General features: G+C 41.3%; 2 protein-coding genes across 4 annotated transcripts in view; both read right to left on the bottom strand.

The window, feature by feature from the left end:
* Positions 1-1,424, bottom strand: part of LOC119918015 (kinesin-like protein KIF21A) — a 39,889-nt gene extending 38,465 nt beyond the window's left edge. Inside the window, exon 1 of one of the 3 annotated variants that reach the window (XM_038738510.1) lies at positions 759-1,424. In XM_038738510.1, the coding sequence (XP_038594438.1) occupies positions 759-802 (44 nt within the window). In that variant the 5' untranslated portion in view covers positions 803-1,424. The remainder of the gene's footprint in view (positions 1-758) is intronic. The other 2 variants (XM_038738509.1, XM_038738511.1) reach the window with 2 other exon arrangements.
* A 1,157-nt stretch (positions 1,425-2,581) lies between these two features.
* On the bottom strand, positions 2,582-21,276 carry LOC119918007 (ATP-binding cassette sub-family D member 2-like). Its single transcript, XM_038738494.1, has 10 exons — positions 20,178-21,276; positions 19,624-19,804; positions 19,045-19,166; positions 13,074-13,236; positions 12,209-12,303; positions 10,781-10,926; positions 9,276-9,421; positions 8,201-8,285; positions 7,912-8,037; positions 2,582-7,646 (listed from the first exon to the last, which is right to left on the bottom strand). Exons 1-10 carry the CDS (start codon positions 21,120-21,122, stop codon positions 7,442-7,444), a joined length of 2,214 nt encoding a protein of 737 aa, XP_038594422.1. The 5' UTR covers positions 21,123-21,276; the 3' UTR covers positions 2,582-7,441.
* Between the last annotated feature and the right edge of the window lie 201 nt (positions 21,277-21,477).

The following is a 21,477-nucleotide window of genomic DNA, read 5'->3' as shown; positions in this document are numbered from 1 at the left end:
CTGTCATATCTTTCTATTGATTTGTTCTGTGTTTTCTTGTGTGGGCTGCATCAGGGAATGTTTTGTACAGTCTCACTGTTCCTCACACACATAGAAACACTGATAAACCGGGACCAGACTGGGACTATCTCAGTTTTTCTGCCGTGTAAGTGGCAGCATGGATTGGCCAAGAGGACAAGGGTCAGATCAGTATGATATAGCAAATGCAAACAGAACTCACACTCAACACACAACAGAGTACACATGCAAAATTCAGTTAACATTTCTGCTATATTTATATATGGCTACAAAAATCCTTTTCTCCTGTATAATAGGTTTCAGACAATGTGTGTTAACTACAGGAGAGGGGGAGAGTTACAGGCTTTTCCTTGTCCTAATCCAGAGCTGTGAGCTTCATTGATAAATCCACAACACAACATGTATATGCAGTGCAGGTATTAACAAAAGAAGCTCATGTAATCATGGGCCACTGGTCTATCTTTGCAGCTCCTGGCACGGGTGTGGACAAGAAAGCATGGATTTTGCGGGGGGGGGGGGGGGGGGGCTTCAAAATAAAAGCACATTTAGAGAAGGAGGGGTATTGTTTTAGACGGATTTTAGGGATACAACGAGATGAGTGGATGCATGCAGCTGAATATATGGCCAGTGACGTAAGAATGAAGTGAAGCAAGAATAAAAGGGAATAGCACGTGCATGGTTGTAGCAGGTGGGACACAAGAGCATCTCTGGAGAGGAGGTTCCTGCCGCTGCGTCCTTACCTCAGAGCGACGCGTACCGAGCTCTCATCCGGCCCGCTGGTCATGGTGTCACCGGGAGGATAGTCCAGCTTAAAAATAGCTTGATTTCCCTTTCCCCCCTCTTTATCCTCTTACAAGACAAGACAGCGTCGCGGGCACCCCCCTTCCTCCACCTCCAAGAAAAGCGCTTCAATCTTGAGCTTCCACCGTTGCCGCTCTCACCTCCTCCTCGAAACAGCATAAGGAGCCATGTTTGGTGAGATGGAGCAGGTCATTATGAAAGGATTCGTTTGTTTTCCATTGCGGTTATTTCTCCAGAGGCATCGTCTCAGCCTCCTTCTCGGGCAGAGTGCAGTGTGTGTGTGTGTGTGTGTGTGTGTGCGGTGCGGACCGACGAGCTGGGATCCACTGGCCTGGAGAGTCTCTCCAAGACTGAGGACGTAACCAAACTCCTCCTCCTGAGCTGTACCAATCCAGGCAGGGGGCAACCAACAACGCAAGACAAAACATGTAGGACAACATGTCTAATAATAATTGTAGTGTTATAATTATAATAAATATAATAATACTTTAAAGTCTTTAAACCATTTTCGACGCAAAGTGATACATTTCTTTCTGGATACATATTTTTATGTACTCATACTAACTAGCAGAACATTTGATAAATGTTTTATTTGATAGGGCTACTATACTATACTATACTATATTATATTTGACATTCCATGCTATTGCTGTGCTATACTATATATTTTCGTATACGATACGTGTCACCTTTTCATCACATACTATATTATTATGTTATGTACATTACTTTATAAATTACATTTCTATATTAACACAGACAAGAATATCATTACTTGATCATATATATTAATCTGGTGTACACTGTTTACACATGCTAGACTTGCTAACTTTGCTGCTATACTAATCACACTACTGTCACTTTTGTCTTGCAATTTTGTGTTTAATTGCTTTTGTGTAGTTTCAAGTTTTGTATACCTCTTATTATTTATTTTTTACTTTCTCTATTTGTCTGTACCTATATGTGGCAAGTTGTTGACAAAACAATAATTTGGAGCAATAAAAATGTCAAAAATAATGAATCCATTACACTGAACGTGACTGCATTCAGTTTGAGTGCTATTTGAATGTACTTCTGATATTTGCAGTACTACAGTAGTGAAAGAAATAGGCTACTGAACGTGTATGCACATATCAGGAATTGCAATAAATGAACATGGCTACTTGTTCATGCTGCCATCTTGTGGTCAGCTCATATTACTGCACTGTTGGAGTGATTAACCCAACGTGCTCTCTTGTTTTCGCCTGCAGATGGCTTCACAAACTCACTTGCTGTGTCCCAATTCCACACTACAAGACTTGTGTCCAGTGTGTACTATACTACTTAACAGTTTTTTAAATCTTTAAATTTTATAAATCCTTAAAATGTGTGTGTAGTATGGGACTACAACATAGTTTCTGTTCAGGCTTGTACAATAAAAACAGTACCGGTTAGAAAATGTAATTTCTCTGCAGGCAAAAAGCTAGGACCCCTGTAAATATCAAAGGGCCTGACACTGAGAGCCCAAATATCCCACAGAGTGAAGAGGTGGCATGCCCTTGAGACAGGTTTATTTTTATGTCTGCATAAACTCTGGGATGCTTCTGTTAGTAATCAACAATCTCCATTAAAGGAGTTGGTAAGAGTACACGGTCCTCCTACTTGGGCTATAAATAACATTAATTTCTCACTGTTAGGGAACTTGTGACAAATCTTTGCTACTCGCTAAATTTCAAATAGTTTAAACTTGAAATGGTAAAGAACAAATGCAAGATGGCCCATATTTCGAGGTTGCAATGTATTGTTTTTATTTACAAGAAAATACATCTTCATCTTTCAAGTTAAAGTGACCACATGGTTTTTGCACAGATGACCTTTATGCCAACGCACCTCTCTTGCTTCTAAGGTTAAAGAATACAGATTCCTACACATGCACAATGACATCCTCGTACAGGAAGTCTGGACTACTGTTCCAGGACTTCAAAATATAAAATGGTTATATTAATGGGAGTTGTGATTGCAAACAAAGCTCTCTTTAAAGTTGTTATGTAGCAGTGTAGTTATCCCTGGCTTTAAGGGAGAACCACCGCATGTTGCCTCTGAGGTCCAGGACAGTCAAATTAATACATCAAAAGCTTGAATAAAAATCTCAGTAAGTTAGAAACCAGAGAACTACTGTACTCCTTGGCATCCACCTATCTTCCCATGTCATTCTGTCATGACACTATCATTAATATTAACTTGACTGGCCTGCACCACTTGAGTAACATCAAAACATTTTCCTTTCCCATTACGTTTCCAAACACAGTAAATCTTGATTTAAACACCACAATGTGGCTCTGATAAAATAATGTTGCATGCACTATTAACACCATTATAAAATGATACATTTTCAAACAAGAAGGAAACTTGTATGACATTGACCACATGTATTCGCTGTCTTCGTAAACCTTAAGAGATGCTATATCATACATTATGGATACATTCAATCTCTTTCTTACAAAAGGGGTGATAGAATGCAAAACTTTCAGTATCAAAGTTTTGTAGTAAGGATGTCATTACAGTATCAAGCAGGGTCATAGAGTGTAGTAGGCCACTAAAGGCCTAACACTTAACTGGTTTACTAAAGGGGTAAGAAATGATGAGGTGCCATGTTCAAAGATAAAGACGGACAATGTTTTTACCCTAAGACCAAGTTCAGTTATGAAAAAGAAAAAAAAAGATGCTGGGTTTAATGCAGAGTCACAGCAGCAAATTTTAGAAGCCAAATAAATCTGGGAATATTAAACTTGCAATAACTATGTTTGACCACTTGGGCCCAGCAGAAACAAGCTAAACATAATCCTTGTAAGTTGATGTTGCTAACATGTTAGCAAACAGTGGCCTAGTAACCATTCATTTTCAGTTGTGGAAGTCCAATTTTCACTCTTTAAATTTTTAGAGCTGTTTTGATGCTCACCAGCTCCTGAGGGAAATATCGGGCTATTTAGCTGCTAGCTAAATGTTCCACTTGGCGCCTGTTCACTAGCTGGTTGGTGAATCAACTAAATTTTGCGGGCGGGAAAACCAAAACAATGAATTGAATGTTACTACAAAGCGCTGAGGGGAACTGCATGGTCACATGTATGTGATCCATTGTTAATGTAAGAAGTCTGGTTTGGTTATAGCCACTTTAAAGATATAAATAAATAAGAATGAAGGCAGACTAGAGGTCTTTTCATATGTTTCATATGCTGTGCACAGGGCTCTGGCCCAAGACTCACTGGAGAGCAAGTGTTACCAATGATAGCTTAGCCTCAATTAGGCACAGTTTTGTAGCATGATTAGAGGCCACTCTTAGCCTTATAATCACTGGCTAGAGGATGTAATTCTTGGGAGAGAATACACAGCACGAAAAGCACCATTTTACGCAACACAAACCAGAAGAAACTTTGTAAAAACCCATAATTCTGAAGAAAACCCACTGAAACATGAGACATCCCAGGATAATAGCACCTCATCATTTTTTATCCCATCCTTTCAAGATGAAATAACAGTATTTCTTACTTTTTAACTATTCAAGCTACGGGCATGCCTATGGATCCCAGACCTCCTGTAGCAGTGTCACTTGGCAGACTCTGTGTCATTCAGCGGCTCTTATGGCCTCCTGTCAACAGAGCCTGACTGATGGCACAGATAACTTATTTCAGGTCTGAAACTCCAGTACAGATTACTGTTGAAAAAGGCTAGCCATGCCATTTTCAAGCCCTATAGTAATGCCTACGATGCTCTGTTGCGTACCCAATGAAGGCGTAATTAGTTTTGTGCAGACCATCACAGAGCATTCCAGTTATTATTCCTTTTGATATTAAAAGGAATGCATTGATATTTTAAATGTTTAATTAGTTATTTTTGTTCTCCAGTCACATTTTTTAGGGGGAGAGAAAAAAAAATCTAAGTTTGTCCTTCTGTAACCTAGCAGCCATCATCCTGAGCAGAGTGGGGCTTTGTTCTTTTCTTGAACTGTCCACTAAAAGCCAAAAGGGGGAGGTTGCAAAGGTTTAAAGCCTCAATGGAGCAAAGATGTTACACTTTAAGACACCCTGGACGCAGGCCCAGCTCAGTCTAACAAAAGGCCTGAGGGAATTGCTAAACTTTGACAAGCATACAATTTACATGATAAGTTCCGTAACAAATTAGGTGATGCAGGCGCAGCTATATACCTAAAATCAGGACTCATTTCTCTGCAGACACAAACAAGCCAACGTGTAGTATGAAATATAGCAGGGCACTTGTTTGTTTTCTGCTGCTGATGTGACTGATTGTCCATACTCTGCAACACAGACATGGTGGAGTATTAACCAAACAGAGGGAATGAGAACAAAATGGTGGTATTCTAACCAGTGAGATGACTTGATATTACACTGTACCAGTGACTCAGTACAGTGTGAGAATAACAAACAGAAGCCCAGAGATCACCTTGTTTGTGGTGGTATCTGGATCATACATATTAACTAACACAAACCGATTTAACTCTAAAGTGCTTCCACACTTTTAATTGGTTCTATAATTTACTAAGGGGCTAGAAATGAATTTTACAGAGGAAACACTGAATTAAACTAAGGAACACAAAAATGAAATGTAAATGTTTCTGGGTGCTTTTTTGCTTTTCAGATGCATTGACGATTTGTATTGCTTGGAAGGCTTTAGGCCCAATTGAATGTATAAAACTGCAAAAATAATATATGTGCCTATGGGGAAATAGACTATAAGTGAATCCATAACTTCTCTACACATGATCCTCTCTCCTGTTTCACCAAGTACAATCTGGGAGGCAAAGGTCTGCCTTATTTACTTTTCCCCGTACTCTTTATGCTGGACACAGTAAACACACACACATGCACAGTTCTGAACCACAAAGGGAACATACTGTAAAAGCAGCCACAACCAAAGCTTAGAGCCGCCACATGAGAACACAGCATTCATGACTCGTCCATAAGAAAAATGATGTTAACAGAAAAAAACACTGATTTCACAGTATCACAACTTCAGAGAAGTTGAAACATGGAGGCTAAATGAGGAAAAACATTAAACTAATTTAATTCCTGTAGATAGTCAAGATGCATGCCAGCCATTAGTCAAGAGGCAACCAACGTGCTGAAGTGTCCTTGAGCCAAAAATGAAATCTGTACCAGCTCCAATGTCTGCGATCTTTAAAAAGCCTGACCTCTAAGCGTCCTACTACTGTATATTAGCCCTATTATGTAATACACAAATTAGGTGCAACCCAATAAGGCCCCATATATTATAACATAATAATATGTGGAGTCTTATCTAAAATATTTAAGTGCATGTAAACACACTTCATGATATTAAAAGATAATCAGCTTCCTCTTTAGAAAGGTGGGACTTTTTGCAAAGTATTTCTTACGTCGTCATACAATTTACATGAAGGTTCCTTTTACTAAATTAGCATAACGTATTAGCTCATTAGAACCACAGAGCATGATCGACGGTGCATTTGACACATAGAAGACACACGAGTGTTTTTTGTGTCAACAGTGGAGGGGGGGGGGCTTCAACAGGTGGCCAGCGTGTGCACATGCACCTGACAGTACCATAGTCTGAATGACTACCTGTTCATCTGTGTATAGTATAAATGTATGTGTCACTGTTCAAAGACAGACCAGACTACCAGGGTCGGCTCGCTCTTGTTCCGCTTCCTTTGAAGAGGGCCTCTTTAGCTCATTGTATTTGTTCAATAAACCAGAAACCTATAGATGTAGAGTCAGACCTGCATCACTAATCGCTCTAATAACAGACCCCAGGTTGGCTCTTTCTTTGCTAGCCATGTGCAAGTCTGTCACTGAGCCTATATCAGTGGTCCAAGGGTCTGTAATAACCTACAAAGGGCTAAGATGAGGTATAAGGAAAGGGATTGTACTGCGGCTAGATACACAAAATCAAACAAAGGCATATTGTGACATTTTGAAATATAGTCTCTCTTGACCTTTCAGAACCAAGAGGTAACAGGTAAATCTACTGCTAAATTATGACAAAAGTGGATGCTGCACAACCCAGTATACTGGGCGTGGAATACTGCTGTGGACAATATTTAGTGGTTCTATATTAAAACGTTTTCCAGCTAAAACGCAGCTATCACCTTATTTCACTGTGAGCTACCACAACAAAATGGGGACAGCCTTCTAAAAGCAATGTAAAGTGCTATAAAAACAAACCAACAAACAAATGAATTATCTTGGTTCAATTTTGGATTTATCTGCTTTGCCACTTTAAACTGTGGCATATAATGATCTTGAAAATGATGCATGGTAAAAGTCCACATTTAAAATCTAAAAGTATGCAGTCCATGCGAGTATAGAGGGGGAGTATGTGTGATTTCCACTTCACTCTCCCACTTCTCGGGTTGGAGCGGGGCAAAGGAAAGATTTAAAAGAAGAGGGAGAGGAGAAAGGACAGCTGAAAGACTAGCTGGCATTAAGAGCTCTCCTGCTTTCACAGGAGAGGGGGGAAAAAATCTGAAAGAAACGCTGACAAATCTTTTTCTTTCATTGCTTCTTCACCCCCCCCCACCCTCACCACCACCAGCAGCACCTCTCTCTTTTCCCCTCTGGGCCCCTTTCCCGCTCCCTCCCTCGCCCTCTCACTCCTCGACTGTTCTGAGGACGGAGTCGTCTCCCAGGATCTTGCAGAGCTCGTTGAGGCGATGCTGCATCTCGGGAATGCCGGCCAGCTGGGCCTCCAGCCGCTGTTTCTCCTCGGTGAGGGAGAGGCGCGTTGCCGTGTCCAGCTGCTCGAAGCGCCAGCCTCCCTCCCCGTCGAACTGCAGCAGGTGAGTGTGGTACTTCCTGGAGGTGGAGAAGATGGATTTAAAGCAGGAGAGTGGAAAAAAACAAAACTATTTTCAGCTATGAAGTTATGTCAAACAACATATTAGAGGGATCATGATTATGCTATTTAATCCCATATGCATATAGGAATTGAGTGAGACTAAACAAGTAAAGAGGGGGTGTGGGGCCTCCTTTCTTATTCTTGCTTTGGCTGATGGGAGGCCCATAGGCTCAGACTTTGAAAACCCCTTGACTAGGACATTATCTGTGGGATGAGTCTTACCACAGGGAGGGTCTGTGTGTGATGGAGAGCAGAGAGATGCCGGCGTCCTTAGCGGCCTGGAAAATCTTTCCCTCCACATCAATGCTCACGGCGCTGGTGCACTCGTCCAGCAGCGCATATTTAGGCCTGACGTACACAAGGGGGAATTGTTTTAATAATCGTTCAGCGAGTAACTAATGAGATTTGTGATGTAGTGAGAACCTCTGCACATGCAAAGCTGAAAAAGTACCAATGGTTACCCTACATACACAACACTGCTTAAATGCTCGTGACCTTTTAGACCCCTTACTTGTGGTAGAACATGCGAGCCATGCCCATCCTCTGCTTCTCGCCTCCTGACAGCACGTCCTTCCAGTCCAGCTCAGCGTCCCAGCCTGGATGCAAAAGAAGACATGGCACAACCTTAAAAACACATACTACCAAGATGTTATTTAAAGATAGATATTTAAGGATTAAAGATGCTGAGAGCAAATATCTTTAATCCATATCAGGGTGGGGGACACAAGAACGCTTCATTGAAATCCAGTCTGAGAAAGTGCATAGACCTATTTTATGGTAGTGAAAACTCTGTACTACATTAGGCCTTTACATAAAGAGCTAATTAAAAATACATTTTGAGCAATGTTATGAATAATTGAAATGTCAACAGACAGGTTTTACAGAGCGTTTATGTAGACTGTTTATCTACCAACAGCCATTCCAACGGAAGGGCACAGCACTGACAGACATATTCGCTAAAGGGTTTAACCAGTCTAGCTGCACTGTGTAACAGTGAGACAGCCTTCTATGTGTTACATTTTCAAAGACTTAAGAGAAAATCCTTTGCAGTTACACTGCATGTGTGCCCACATCCACGACTGATGTGTGAGTTCATTTGATGGAGACCTTTCCCAACATTTCCACAGTGCAGCCATTCATCTGTTTAACCCTCTTGTAGCTCTAAGCATTGTACAGTAGTTGGTTCACAACAATGGGCCTGTTTGTTTGGCGATGAGAGGAAAGTGGCAGCCAATTAGCCACAGACGCAAGTTTAGGCAATACAAGTAATTACCCGAGTGCATAAGATCAAGCTTCTGGTTGGTACACAGACACGTAACCTGGTTTGTTTGTTCTCAGCACACCGGCAGACCAGCACTGCAGTTACAGTTACTGTTGCGGTGCAGATTTTGCAAATGTTTAAATTACTTTATAGACCGCGTGGTGACTTAACTGTCAAGTAGACTCAGATTTGTTGTAGTGGCTAGTGGTTATTTTATTTGATATTTTGTTTTGTCAATTTTGTGTAGATGATGGTTAAAATCTTCAATCTCCTATTTTCACTCAACACACAAATTTTTCTAAGTCGGCTTCATTACTGCACCAACCTCCCTCTCTGGTGACAATGTGGTTGAGGTTGACTATGTCCAAGATGGTGTCCAGGTCCTTGTCACTGATGCCTCTGGCAGCCATGTCCTCCACAGAGTCTGGGTAGATCACCTGGTCCCGCAGTGAACCCATGGACATGTATGGCCTGGAGAAACACACACACACACAGTTACACCGGATCCACTGAGGGTTTCTTTGTTAACTTCTAATTTCATTAAGTGGACGCTAAAGAAAAGAACAAGCTAACAAAGAGGGTGTGTGTGTTCAAAGGAGCACATAATCAGCTCTTAAACACTTGAAGAACAAATGCTGAAAGAGACCCATTACTCTTTGGTTGTATCTAATGTACATAGTGTATTGGATTCTGGTGGCAATCTCATCCTATGTATAAAATATTCACTGCTCTGCAGGAGGCAGTCAGCTGAGTCCAAGCCTCTAAGATTACATTTGATGGTTTGTCTTAGACTGGTTCACTTGAGTTTAAGGGTCCTTTGGCCACTTTTATGGAAGATCAATTGGTCATCTTTACCTGTTAAGGGCACTGACACCACAATCACCCATATATCAAGAGATGTCTGACTCAGATGCTACATTCTAACTCTTTACCAGTGTCTGGCATTTACAGCTGCAACTAACAATTCTTTTCACCCTTGATCAATCTGGGGATGTGGAGTATATATATACTTATTAGACAAATAAAAAGCAGAAAATCTCCACACATGGAAAGCAAAAAAGTAGCAAAAGATTTTTCTTGAGAAAAGCCTCAAAAGATGTGCCTTTTAATTTTCTGTCGACTGACTGGTTAATCGACTAATCGTTGCAGCTGTACTAGAGCTATCTCATAGGGCATTGCCTGACAGCCTTTTGCAGCTGACAAATTTCCACCAAATTTAAGCTCATATGAAACATTTGCTACTTTCCTCATTTCCATAAAAAGTGTAGGGTGTGGCTAAATATTTGAAACAAAAATCACTGTAGGACAGATGGAAACACTGAAACAGCCTACGGGGCCCTCAAACATCAGGTGCTTTTTATTCCTAAAAGGTTAATAGTGACACTTTGGATTACGCTAGTTATCTTTAATCATTCAGTGTTAACATGGGTCACTTGAGCAAAAATACGGATTGTCAGGACACATGGCTGATTGTGGTTAACACACACTCATCTTACTATCAAATGACAGTTATCCAGAGAGAAGTGTAATGGAGAAATTATTGTCAAGCCTTGTCTGGGCGGTAATTATTTTACTGTGGCCAGAGCTCTGGTTTCTCTTTGTCAGCCACACACACACACAGACACACACACAGACACACAAACAGACACACAAACAGACACACAAACAGACACACAAACAGACACACAAACAGACACACACACACTGTTATAATGGATTAGATTACTGGTAGGGTTCACGGGTACAATGGTCAAACCCTACAGTTGCTTCAGTACAACTCACTGCTGTGGAACATAAGTACTGTGTGAAAAAGTGTGTTTGTGTGGATACCTCTGAGGGATGTAGAACATATGCTGAGGAGAGGGTTTGTGTAGCCGGCCGCCATAGACAGGCCACAAGCCGCTGAGGATTCTGAACAGAGAGCTTTTTCCACAGCCGTTGGGCCCCGTGATCAATAGGTGCATGCTCTCTTCTACCTGAAATGGAAAGAGAATTTATTAATCTCCCTTAAGCCGAGCCGGTCCTCAGTATAATTACGTAACATCATTAAGATTTAAAGCCCTGGGGAGATAGGAAGCATCAGTGGGCGTGTAGCTTTTGATAGACAGCATATGACCATTTAACATTACACACAGGAGATCTGAAATGCACAAGAACACAGGAATTGTGGTCATAGAGCATTGCTTTTTTAACAGTACACTGTATTGTAGTTGTCTGTTCTGTCTCAGAGCTACAGCTGGAAACCAGTTCAAACTGTTTGGCGGTATCGCTAAATTCCTCTGGTTTGCCTGCACCTAACAGGATAACAGAGGAGCAGCAGAGCATACACTACTTTCTGTTTCTTAAAGTACCAAAGCAATCGAAATTAAAAAGAAGTAACATTGTAAGAAAAAATTAAATAAAAGCTAAGTTCTGAGTGTAGCTTTGAAAAACTGAATAACAATTATGAACAATTTGGACGTGTGGTTGTAAGGCCAATGTCAGCAGATTATCTTGCTATCTGCCAGCTCAATGTTAGCAGGGTCACTGACCTCAAATCAGCGGTCTCAACCGGAGCTTAATTATCCTTCTCTATCAGCAAACTTGTGATAATTTGAGTTTAAGTTTGAGCTCAAAGCTCTGATAACGGTTCTAGATAATCTTTAAAGCTCGTTTACAAAGAACAGAGCCCCTCTGAAGTTTAAAAGAGGGAAATAAAAGTTGGATTAAAATGCAAAAAACTTATACAATACATATCTATCCGTGGGGCAGCCCCTCAGGAGAGAAGGGTCACCATGCGTTACATGTTTATGGGAAGTGGCATTAGTGTCGTAATGATATCTGAAAAGTGCCATTTTACTTTTTTGTCAGCATTGATCTGTAAATTTTAAACACCATAATATCCTCTCCAGCTCATTATAGTAGCGAACAGCCTGAGGGGTGCAACACGTTGACACCCAAAGGATGCATCTGTTTCCTAATGAGACCACAGAGCATTCTTCATAAATGCTAATTAACGCCACGTAGACCAAAAGAAAACCCTCAGGGAATCTGACGGTGAAGTATGGTTCGGAGAACACCAGAAACGAAGTGCCTGCAAATATATTGGTTAATATTAAGTGGAGTTTGGTGCTGGAAGACAAATTAAATTATCTGGTGACCTTTTTTAGCCCATCCTAACTACAAAAAAAGAGTACAGCAAAGAAGAGCTATAGATGCAATAGTAGCAAAATGGCAGAATACGGAAGATCTGAAGAGAATAGAGTAGAGCTGTCTCACCTTAAAGTTCAGGCAAGACACTACTACGTCCCCATTTGGTGTAATAATTGGGACATTCTCACACACAATGCCGTTGTCCACATCTATCACCTCACCTGAAGAGACAAAACAGAGAAAGACAGAATGAGTGTATAAGAGCAGAAATTAAGGATTACAGTCTTTTGAAGTATGGATATGGATGAGATAATACTTGCATATGAGGAATTATGGCGTTAAAAATAAAAAAAATCCCTCTTTACTATGCTGCCTATCTCCTAGCTTAATAGTGCTCTCTTGCTGGAGATTCATTCTGGGGTCAAATGGATGCTTACACAAGGATATTTATGCAATGATTCCAACCTTTGACCTCGACACCATTGATTGCTTGTAATATCATGTTGGTGATCTAGGAATTTATTCTTCTTGTGCAAGTTGCCCCAGATAAGGGCATAAAAACTCTCTGGTTAGAGATAACAGAGAGGCAATTGTGTGACCAATGAAATGACTCTGAAGATGTAACTGTATTTTAAAGTAACTTACACTTGCTTTATCCCTTAATTTAGGTCTGATGTTTAATATTTATTTTGTGTTACGGCTAATTTGACTATAAGTTGTTAATTGTGGACAGAGGGGTTGAAAATAAACAATGAACGTAATACTGCATAAGACTACTGTTTGACTTGCACACAAGGGATTGGGACAGTTCAACCAAAGCCACAAGCTTGCTCCAACTGCCAGACAGGAGAAGTGCTAAACGTTTGTGCAACACAGCAACAGTAACCAAGTGTGTGATTGTGACTGGCCAATTAGGCTGGTGACTACCTGTTTCTCTCTTTGAGTTTGTTTTAATACAGAAGTAGGTGGGTGTTCATCAGAACAGGCTTACCCTTTATCTCCAATGGTCCATCGATGTGCATCCCAGGCTTGCTCTTCTTCTCTGCTCCTGCTGTGGCTGATACAGAGGAGCGCTTGTAAACACCCTTCTGGACGTCCTCAAACACCACAAACATGTTGTGTACCCGTGCAGTGTAGCCTGCCAGCTCTGTGACCTGTCCCATCAACCACATAAAGGTCAAAGGTCAATACTGGGTAAAGTCAGAGGAGTGTTAGCATGACCCAAGAGAGGATCAGAGTCTGATAGGTCACTGTCATGGCCATGTGCTGATAACACTGTGAGTGCATGTGTGTTGAAGCAGTGACTCTCAACCAGGGGTATTTCTGTTACCTTGAGGTTTATGGAGAAATCACAGAGTAGAACAACTCATTTGAAAAAACTGTAGTTACAAAAAAATTTATCCACATATTGAGTCACCTTTGACATCTGAACTTTACCTGTTGCGAATGAAGCTACTGTAGTTAGCAAGCAAGCAGAAAAGTCTAAACTGTTAGCTTAAAGTAATGGATGAATGGTTGAAATAATTATCTCACAGTAAACAGTTCAGTTTAAACAGTATATATATATATATATATATATAAAATTAAATAAATAAGAATTAGATAAAAGTAAACTATTTAAACAGCTAAATATAATGGATAAACTGTTGAAATAGCTAAAAGAATTTAAATAGCTTAAAGTAATAAATAAATAAGAATTAATACAAAGTTTTAAAAAATGTGGATAAATTGTTAAAAGAGCTAAACGCAATTGATCAGATAAATACAAAAGGTTGAACCACTGCATTAGAGTGTGTAACTGTGTGTGCAACTCTGTGTGACAGTGAAAATATGTAGTTAACACCAAGGTGGCTACTAATGTTAATATGTTGTTAGGACTGTATGTCTTTCTTTGCTTTTCGCAACCAGTACAGTATGCTCTTGGATTAGTTATGATCTCTAAGAATTTTATGTTCCTATATGTTTGTTTACAGTGTATAAAGTGAGCACACACATTCACCCGCCCACAAACACACAGATCCTGCAGAACATAACGTGTGATGGTCTGTGAGAGATGGGTGAATGAAAAAGTATAGTAAAAATGATATATCCTAAAATAAACAAAAAAACAGAATATATCACAATGTAGTATTGAGTGTAATTCACAAAAACCATCATTGTAATTAAATTTAGAACATGAACAAAATAAATTGTAATGATTTTAACAGCACAAATGCAAAATGCATTAAGGTTTAAAAGGAAAAGACAACTTTAAAACTTTAAAACAACCGGAGGTTGCATTGAAATAGACTTTGTAATTCGGGAACAAATGAGGATAAAACCAAGAGAAAAATCACCCTCTTGCTTCGGCTTTAGTGTTGCACCCTGCAGCGAGACAATACAGGCTGTTGACACAGCTTGATTATATTAAACAACAAACACCAATTCTGGGAATTCATGGACACCATGTGGGGCTTTAGAAATGAGACTGGCTCAAAGAAGAAAGAAACCAAAACAAATATGAATTGAAAAGTGTCTAAAGAGGGAGGGACCGATCTGAAGATCAGAGGACTGATTGTGTTCCTGGTGTGAAATTGGTGAAGTAAATATTTACTATTAAACGAGCATCAACAGCTTATTGCAGCGTTCTATAGGAGAAGGATCATTATGAAGCATGATCCCTGCACAGTGGGGGATAGAGAATTTAAAATAAACACTTAATAGCATAACAGTTGAAACCATTGCCAATTTTGTCATAAAGAGACAAGACAGATTTTCTTTTAATTTACCGCCTCACAAGGCCTTCGGGCTCCAAAAAAACAAAAAGGTGTTAAAGTTGGGTTCTGCTGTGATTCATGAGCATATATAAGTAGAGCCATGTGACAAATGTTTGAGCACGTGCTGCGAAAGAAACAGAGAAACAGAGAGAGAGAGAGTGAAAGTGAGAAAGAGATGCGGAAGTGCAGGCTGGAAGATCAACAGATGGAGGATTATTCACAGCTAGGCTAAGCCCTGCGGGAAGGAGGTTTGGGCAGTCAACACTCACACCCACACCCGCACACACAAAACCAGGATTCACTGCTGGTTGACCTACAGTGACATACAGAGAGGCAATAGATTAAATCTTGGGGAATTAATGCCTATAAAAAGGTTTCTGTGTTCAATTTCCCCCCCTTGATTAGATCTAACACATATCAGAGGGTGACCAACTTCACCCAGTTGTGATACTAGATCAGAAAGCCTGACATTTAATAACTGGAAGCTGCTCTAAAACGTTGTGCCATTTTGAAATTTTAGTTTGCAAACAGTGTTTTGTGTGTGACGCTTGTACAAAAGGTACAAGTAAAAATGGATCTTTTCAGAACTTCAGACAAACATAAGTAGTTCTCAAAATTTCCTTCAAGCAGCCTTTGCAGCGTGTGCGAAGCTTTTTGTTGCCAAACAATAACACAGATGAGGAAAATGTGCACAATTCCTAGATACATATTGCATTTTGAGACCAACTTTGCAATTGTTTGGGCAGAAAACATGTGGATTACACAGCTTAAATGGTTTTCAGAAATGTCATAGACAACTTTTAAAGCTGTAAAAAAGAAACAATAAGATCAGAAAGCTAATAGTAATAATAATCAATTTCAGACGGGCATAGGAAAGGCCTTCATGGAACAAAAGGAAAAAACAAAGCTGAGTCTACGAGATGAGTAACAAACTAACATGAGCTGGGACATGTCATAGGACCATCTGACCACACACACACACACACACACACACACACACACACACACACACACACCAAACACCTAAAAACACTGTACACTGTCATATCAAGCAGGCAGAGTGTTTGGAGGCGTACGCAGGGCATACTGCCTGAGGAATGTGCCTGTTAAATTGCACACACACACTCGCACACCTCCTGGCCTTGCATGCAGCGGCTTGCTGCTGCACATCTAACAACAGACCAGAGCCAAGCTCAGGCTAAAACTCGTACCCTCCAGGGAAGTATTTCTGAGCCAGAGATTTGCAATGAAATGACATTCAGGACAAAATGCCCTGCCACAGAACTGCGTTTTACTGAGATAAAAAAGTTCACTAGCAGCTGGCTTACGTTTCAGAAACTTTCACAGCAGATTGAGCTGTCTGTGTATTAGTGCCATTGGGCTTGTGCGTATGTGCGGTGTGAGTAGAGTGGTACAATGGGAGGTTTTCGAGAAGAGGTGATTCACACTTAAGGAAGCAGACAACAGCCCGCTCTCGCACTTTTAAAAGAGTTGCAGTTCCTCTTCTTCACCACAAGCACGGGCTGCAAAAGCTATCCTGTTCACAGACAAGTCACACTCACACAGGCCATGCTATGTGGCCAAAAGTAGACAAACCAGCTGTACTGCAAAACAGCTTCACGCCACACATGTGACAAAGCCAAATCCTCTTAAGAACCTCAAATGCAGCAGCAGAGAGAGAAAATGCATGAATGGGTCCTGCTTCTTTTTTTTGATTAAAATTCAATGAGAGAGCAGGGACTTAGAGATCAATGAACAAGGCCTTTCATTTAGTGATTTCTCTCTGCGCCTTTTCCACTCAGGACTCACTGTGCAAGCATGGCGAGCCTCACGTGGGGAGAGTAGAGAGCGATGGACATACTGTGGCGAATGCATCCGTCAATCACTCAGCCAATCTGTGCATTCATCCACCCATCTGTTCAAACCGGTTCAAACCTAGGCCAACGAAATGACCCAACCACCCATACATCTGTCCATCATGTCCAAATCATAGTATGAAAATTCAAATACACATATTTGGAAGAACAAAAACATCCTGCTTTATATTACCATGAATATTGTGATAGCACATAGGCACAGGCACTTTCACAAATAAAACAGGAAACAAGTCAATATATAAATAATGGAGAAATAAATGAGTCTTAAGTAGTGAAGCTAGGAACCGACTCTGCAAGCCTGATCTCATCTGGTAGACTGCTCCAGAGTGTAGGGGCCTTGACAACAAACGCCCTGTATCCTTTGGTTTTTAGCTTAGACCTTGGAATAGTTAGCATCGCCCCACCAGAGGATCTCAGTCTGTGTCCTGGCTCAGAGATATAGGAAGGTGCTAGCCCCTCCAAGGTAGTAATCCTTACAGAAATAGTGCAAGCTGGTGCTAAAGTGCTAAAACTGGGGTCACATGGTCACATCTTAGTGAGTTAGAAATCGAGCTGCAGCATTTTGGACTAATCATAGGCGATGAGTTGATTTCTGACTGAGACAAGTATAAAGGCAGTTGCAATAGTCTAGGTGGGAGGAGATGAAGGGATGGATGAGTTTCTCCAGATCTGTGGCTAAAATGAAAGATTTAACCTTGGCTATTTTTCTTAAATAATAAAAACATAACTGAACAACTTTCTTTATGTGGGGCTCAAAACACAAGTCCTGACCAAGAGACGAGCTATTTACATGTTTAAATAAGAACAAAAGATCTCTTCTTCTGTGAAACTCCATTTGAGCGGAAACTGCTCCTGAAACCCAGAATTCCTAACAACTGCACCTGCCAGTGGTGAGACTTATCTGTTAGTTTGCTGTGCAACGACTGGATAAAAGAGCGACAACTAATGATAAGTTTTGTCGTCGTTTAACCTGAAATATCTTTTTTTGATTGACTGGTTAATCGTCAAAATACAGAAAGATTCCCCTACGCAGTTCCCCCATAGCTCAAGGTGAGGTCTGCAAATGCCTATTTTTGTCTGATCAACAGTCCACAAATCAAAGATTTTCAATACACAATGATATAAAATAGATGTTGACATTTAAGAAGCTGGAAGCAGGGAATGTTTGACATTTCTGCCTGAAATATTACTTGAATAAATGATTAATTGATTATCAAAATATTCAATTATGTCCTGTTGGTCAACAAATCGATGCATTGACTGGTTGTTTTCAGCATCAAACAAGTGAGCAATGCAGTTTTCAAGGCCATGTGCTGACAACTTTTCTAGGTGTTTTTTTACAGCTACATTTAAAGGGTCGAAAAGCTGAACAGTCTAATAAAAGGTAGGTTTATAAATCTAAAACGATAAATAAGTAAAAATCAATTAGACTGAGCATATCTGACTTACTGGTTGGGACTAAAACACAGAACACCTTTTATTTTGCAGTTGGGATGCAAGAACTGGGGTAGTGTGGGACTGGCGGCTAGTTCTAGTTAGCAGCCTGGCATCTGCGTTTTGAGCCAACTAAAACCATTTAGAGCAGCTTGACTGAGGCGTGTCTAGAGTGAATCACAATAATCTAGATGGGAGAAACTGAAAGTGTCAATCAATAGTTTGAGGTCTGAAGAAAACAGGTCTGAGCGAGCTTAGGAACATGACGGTCAGAAGTCATTTCCTGGTCAAAGATGATCCCATGGTTCTTAATGGTCAAAGTGACAAGATGACGAGAAAGATCATTGGGTGGTGGTGACACAGCGTTTCTTTGTTTCTTGTGGGGTCAAGTTCATTCAAAAGACTGTTCATGGTTTTTGTGAATTACACTCAATACTACTATGGGCAATACATATTTTGTTTAATAGCTTGTATGTGTAAAGAGTAAAAGGCCTTTGAAGTGAGTGTACTTTAAATTTTAAAGGTTAAGTATGTAATATTTATGAGGATCTATTGACAGAAATGCAATTTAATATACATAACTATGATTTCAGTAGTGTATAAAGACCTTAAACAATAAACCGTTATGTTTTTATTACCTTACAATGAGCCATTTCTATCTACATACACTGCAGGTCCTATTACATGGAAGTCGCCATGTTGCGCCACCATGTTTCTAAAGTAGCCCAAAGAGACAAACGGCACTACAGAGCGCATTTCATCACTACGTTGAATGCTTATGTACACAGTGTGAACTTTGAAATAAAAACTGAGGACATGATGATGGCAGGGATAGCCTCTGAGACATACTACACTCCAGCAAGGCTGCATTAACTGCAGCGTGAGGCGCCCTCACCTCTTTGTAGGAGGACATGATCCTCTCGATTGCATCTGCTCCTGAGGCCAAGAGGTTACGGGCGGTGGTGAAAGCCTCCGTCCTCTCGCTCACCATCACATGCGTTTGCCCGTCTGCGGTTTCTAGATGGCGGAAAGAGAGACAAGAGACGGCTCATTTAAGAAACACCACAGACATGTTTATCTAAGCAGCAAACTTTCCATTTGGCTTCTGTTATCTGATTGAAATTCTGTGTCTCTCGCCTGTGAGCCTGTTGACTGCATATTTTCACACTTGTACCTGTGAATATTAGAATACCACAGAAATAAGCTATTTAAATATCAGCAGCAGCGACACTGGAACATTAGCATTAGTAGTAGTGCTGACCAGCAAACAATGGGACTCTGTTACAGCTTTTTGATGCAACTGATAAGTTGTCAGGGAGGTGTGGGAAGCAGCTACCGTTTTCACAAATGGTAACGAGGCCCTGCTTGAGGTGGAAGCAATTGGTTTGGAGATGCGAATGATCCCTGTGTGTGCACTGTGAAATGGGCTTCCCCCCACAGAATGAAACATGCAGATACCTTAAGGCCTCCTTACCATTGTCAGCAAAGCCGGTGGCTGTGATGATTGGCACGGCCACCATGACGAGCCCGCAGCTGCTCCACACATACTTCATGAGGAACTGCTCGATCATGATGTACCAGAGACGCTTGGACAGGATCAGGTTCATCTGGTGCGCCAGAGCCCGGTAGCACTTCTGCAACTGACACATCTCCACCTGCAATGGACACAAAAATACAACACATTGTCACTTCCTGTATTTTTGTGGCGGAACAGACAATTCACCTAAACTTTAACTTGAATTATCAGCCTGATAACACTGATTTGTTATATGACTGTATAACGTTGATATTGGAGGTGGTATATAACGATGGGCATTCAGATTATATGTCCTACTGAGAAACATACTATCTGGTCTATTAATGATCTATTAATGGATTACTTACTTTTGTGGTTGTATTCTACACTGATCATAACTGGAGATTATAGTAACCCACCAATTTAAAGTATTTCCTGTAATATCCCTGCATGTCAGCCACAAATAATGCAACCTCTATGTTGTACACATGCCATCACCCAGCCCTGCATACCTTGTGCCCCCTGTAGAAAGCTATTTCCTCCGCATTTGCAATGATCCTGGAGTGCACATAGCGCAGGTAGCCTTTCCTGTGCGCCTCCTCGGCCACCAGCTTGCCAAACTTGGGCGAGCAGGCACGCAGGACCTTGGCAGTGACAAAGACCACCAGCCCGGCCAGCAGGGTCGGTCCGCTGGCGTTGGCCCCCCTGGACCTGGCGGTCTGTATCAGCGTGTAAGAGGTCAGCATCACGTCCAGTATAGGCTTGGTGAGGTTAGAATAGAGGTGAGCCACCGACTGGGAAAACATCATTACGTCCTCAGTGAGAGACTGGTCCGGGTTGGCGAGCCTCCCGTCCATGTTGCTGACTTTGTAGTAGGTCTGATCGGTGAAGTAGGTCCGGTAGGCATGGTTCACGAGCCGGGTGCGGAAGGCCAGAGCCAGTTTGCACTCCAAGTACCGGATGGCGCTGTTGACGAACGTGGCCGGGATGGCAATGAGGAGCCATTTGATAAGCTGGATGATGAAGCTCTTGGGTTTCTTCTCCACGATCGTCTTGACAATCTTGCCGTCCAAGCTGGCCACGTAAATAGACAGAAACGTCCTCGATATCAGCGCCACTGAGTGCAAGGAGAGCAAACCGAGCTCTTTAGACACAAGCTTGGGGAAAAGGATTTTACCAAGTTCGAGGATCTGCTTGAAAAATTCAGCATTTACCCCGGGGGATGCCTTCATATGATCCGCAGCATCTATCTGTGTTTTTACCAAACAAGTGGAGCCGTTTTCTGCCTTTGAAACCCGGCGATTATTCCCGGGGTCTTTGTTTTTGCCGAGCTGCTTGCAGATGATGGGGTACAGTGTTTTGACGCCGTAAGCAGCAGCCGCAAGAAACACGGCTCGCTTCGCCGCAGCCGTGCGGTCCCATTTCACTCTGGACGCCGCATCGAGGATGTTGGACATTTTGCAAGCGTTAGTCGTCTCTGTTGACAATCCTTACAACACCCATCCCCCAAACCCGACTCACCGCGTCGACATAAAAAGAGAGAAGGACTTCTGATGGTTGGATTGATGTAAAGCGAGCCCGATACATGTACCGCTACATCCTGCTCTTTCCCCCCCGGTGTCAAGCAGGACAAACTACATTAACTGTACTTCCGGTTATCATTGTCAAAGTAAAATCTCATGGTCAACACCCCGTACCTCACCAGGATATACAACTCGTCCCGTTAAGTTTGTGGTTTTATTTTTTAAAGTCAATTCTCTTTACTTCCTGACTTCTTGCGAATGTTTCCGCTTGTGATTTCCGCTAACTTGA

Source organism: Micropterus salmoides, unplaced genomic scaffold, assembly GCF_014851395.1.
Source record: "Micropterus salmoides isolate LMB-PRFRI ecotype aquatic unplaced genomic scaffold, ASM1485139v1 Ms_hic_scaffold_23, whole genome shotgun sequence".
NCBI lineage: Eukaryota > Metazoa > Chordata > Actinopteri > Centrarchiformes > Centrarchidae > Micropterus > Micropterus salmoides.
This window is presented reverse-complemented; position numbering and strand designations above follow the sequence as displayed.

Excerpts from the sequence above, each read along its gene's own strand:
- LOC119918007 (XM_038738494.1), bottom strand. The coding sequence starts at position 21,122 with ATGTCCAACATCCTCGATGCGGCGTCCAGAGTGAAATGGGACCGCACG. Across the intron at positions 19,805-20,177 it reads CTTTCTACAGGGGGCACAAG|GTGGAGATGTGTCAGTTGCA; the intron begins GTATGCAGGGCT and ends TGTCCATTGCAG. Across the intron at positions 13,237-19,044 it reads TCATGTCCTCCTACAAAGAG|GTCACAGAGCTGGCAGGCTA; the intron begins GTGAGGGCGCCT and ends TTGATGGGACAG.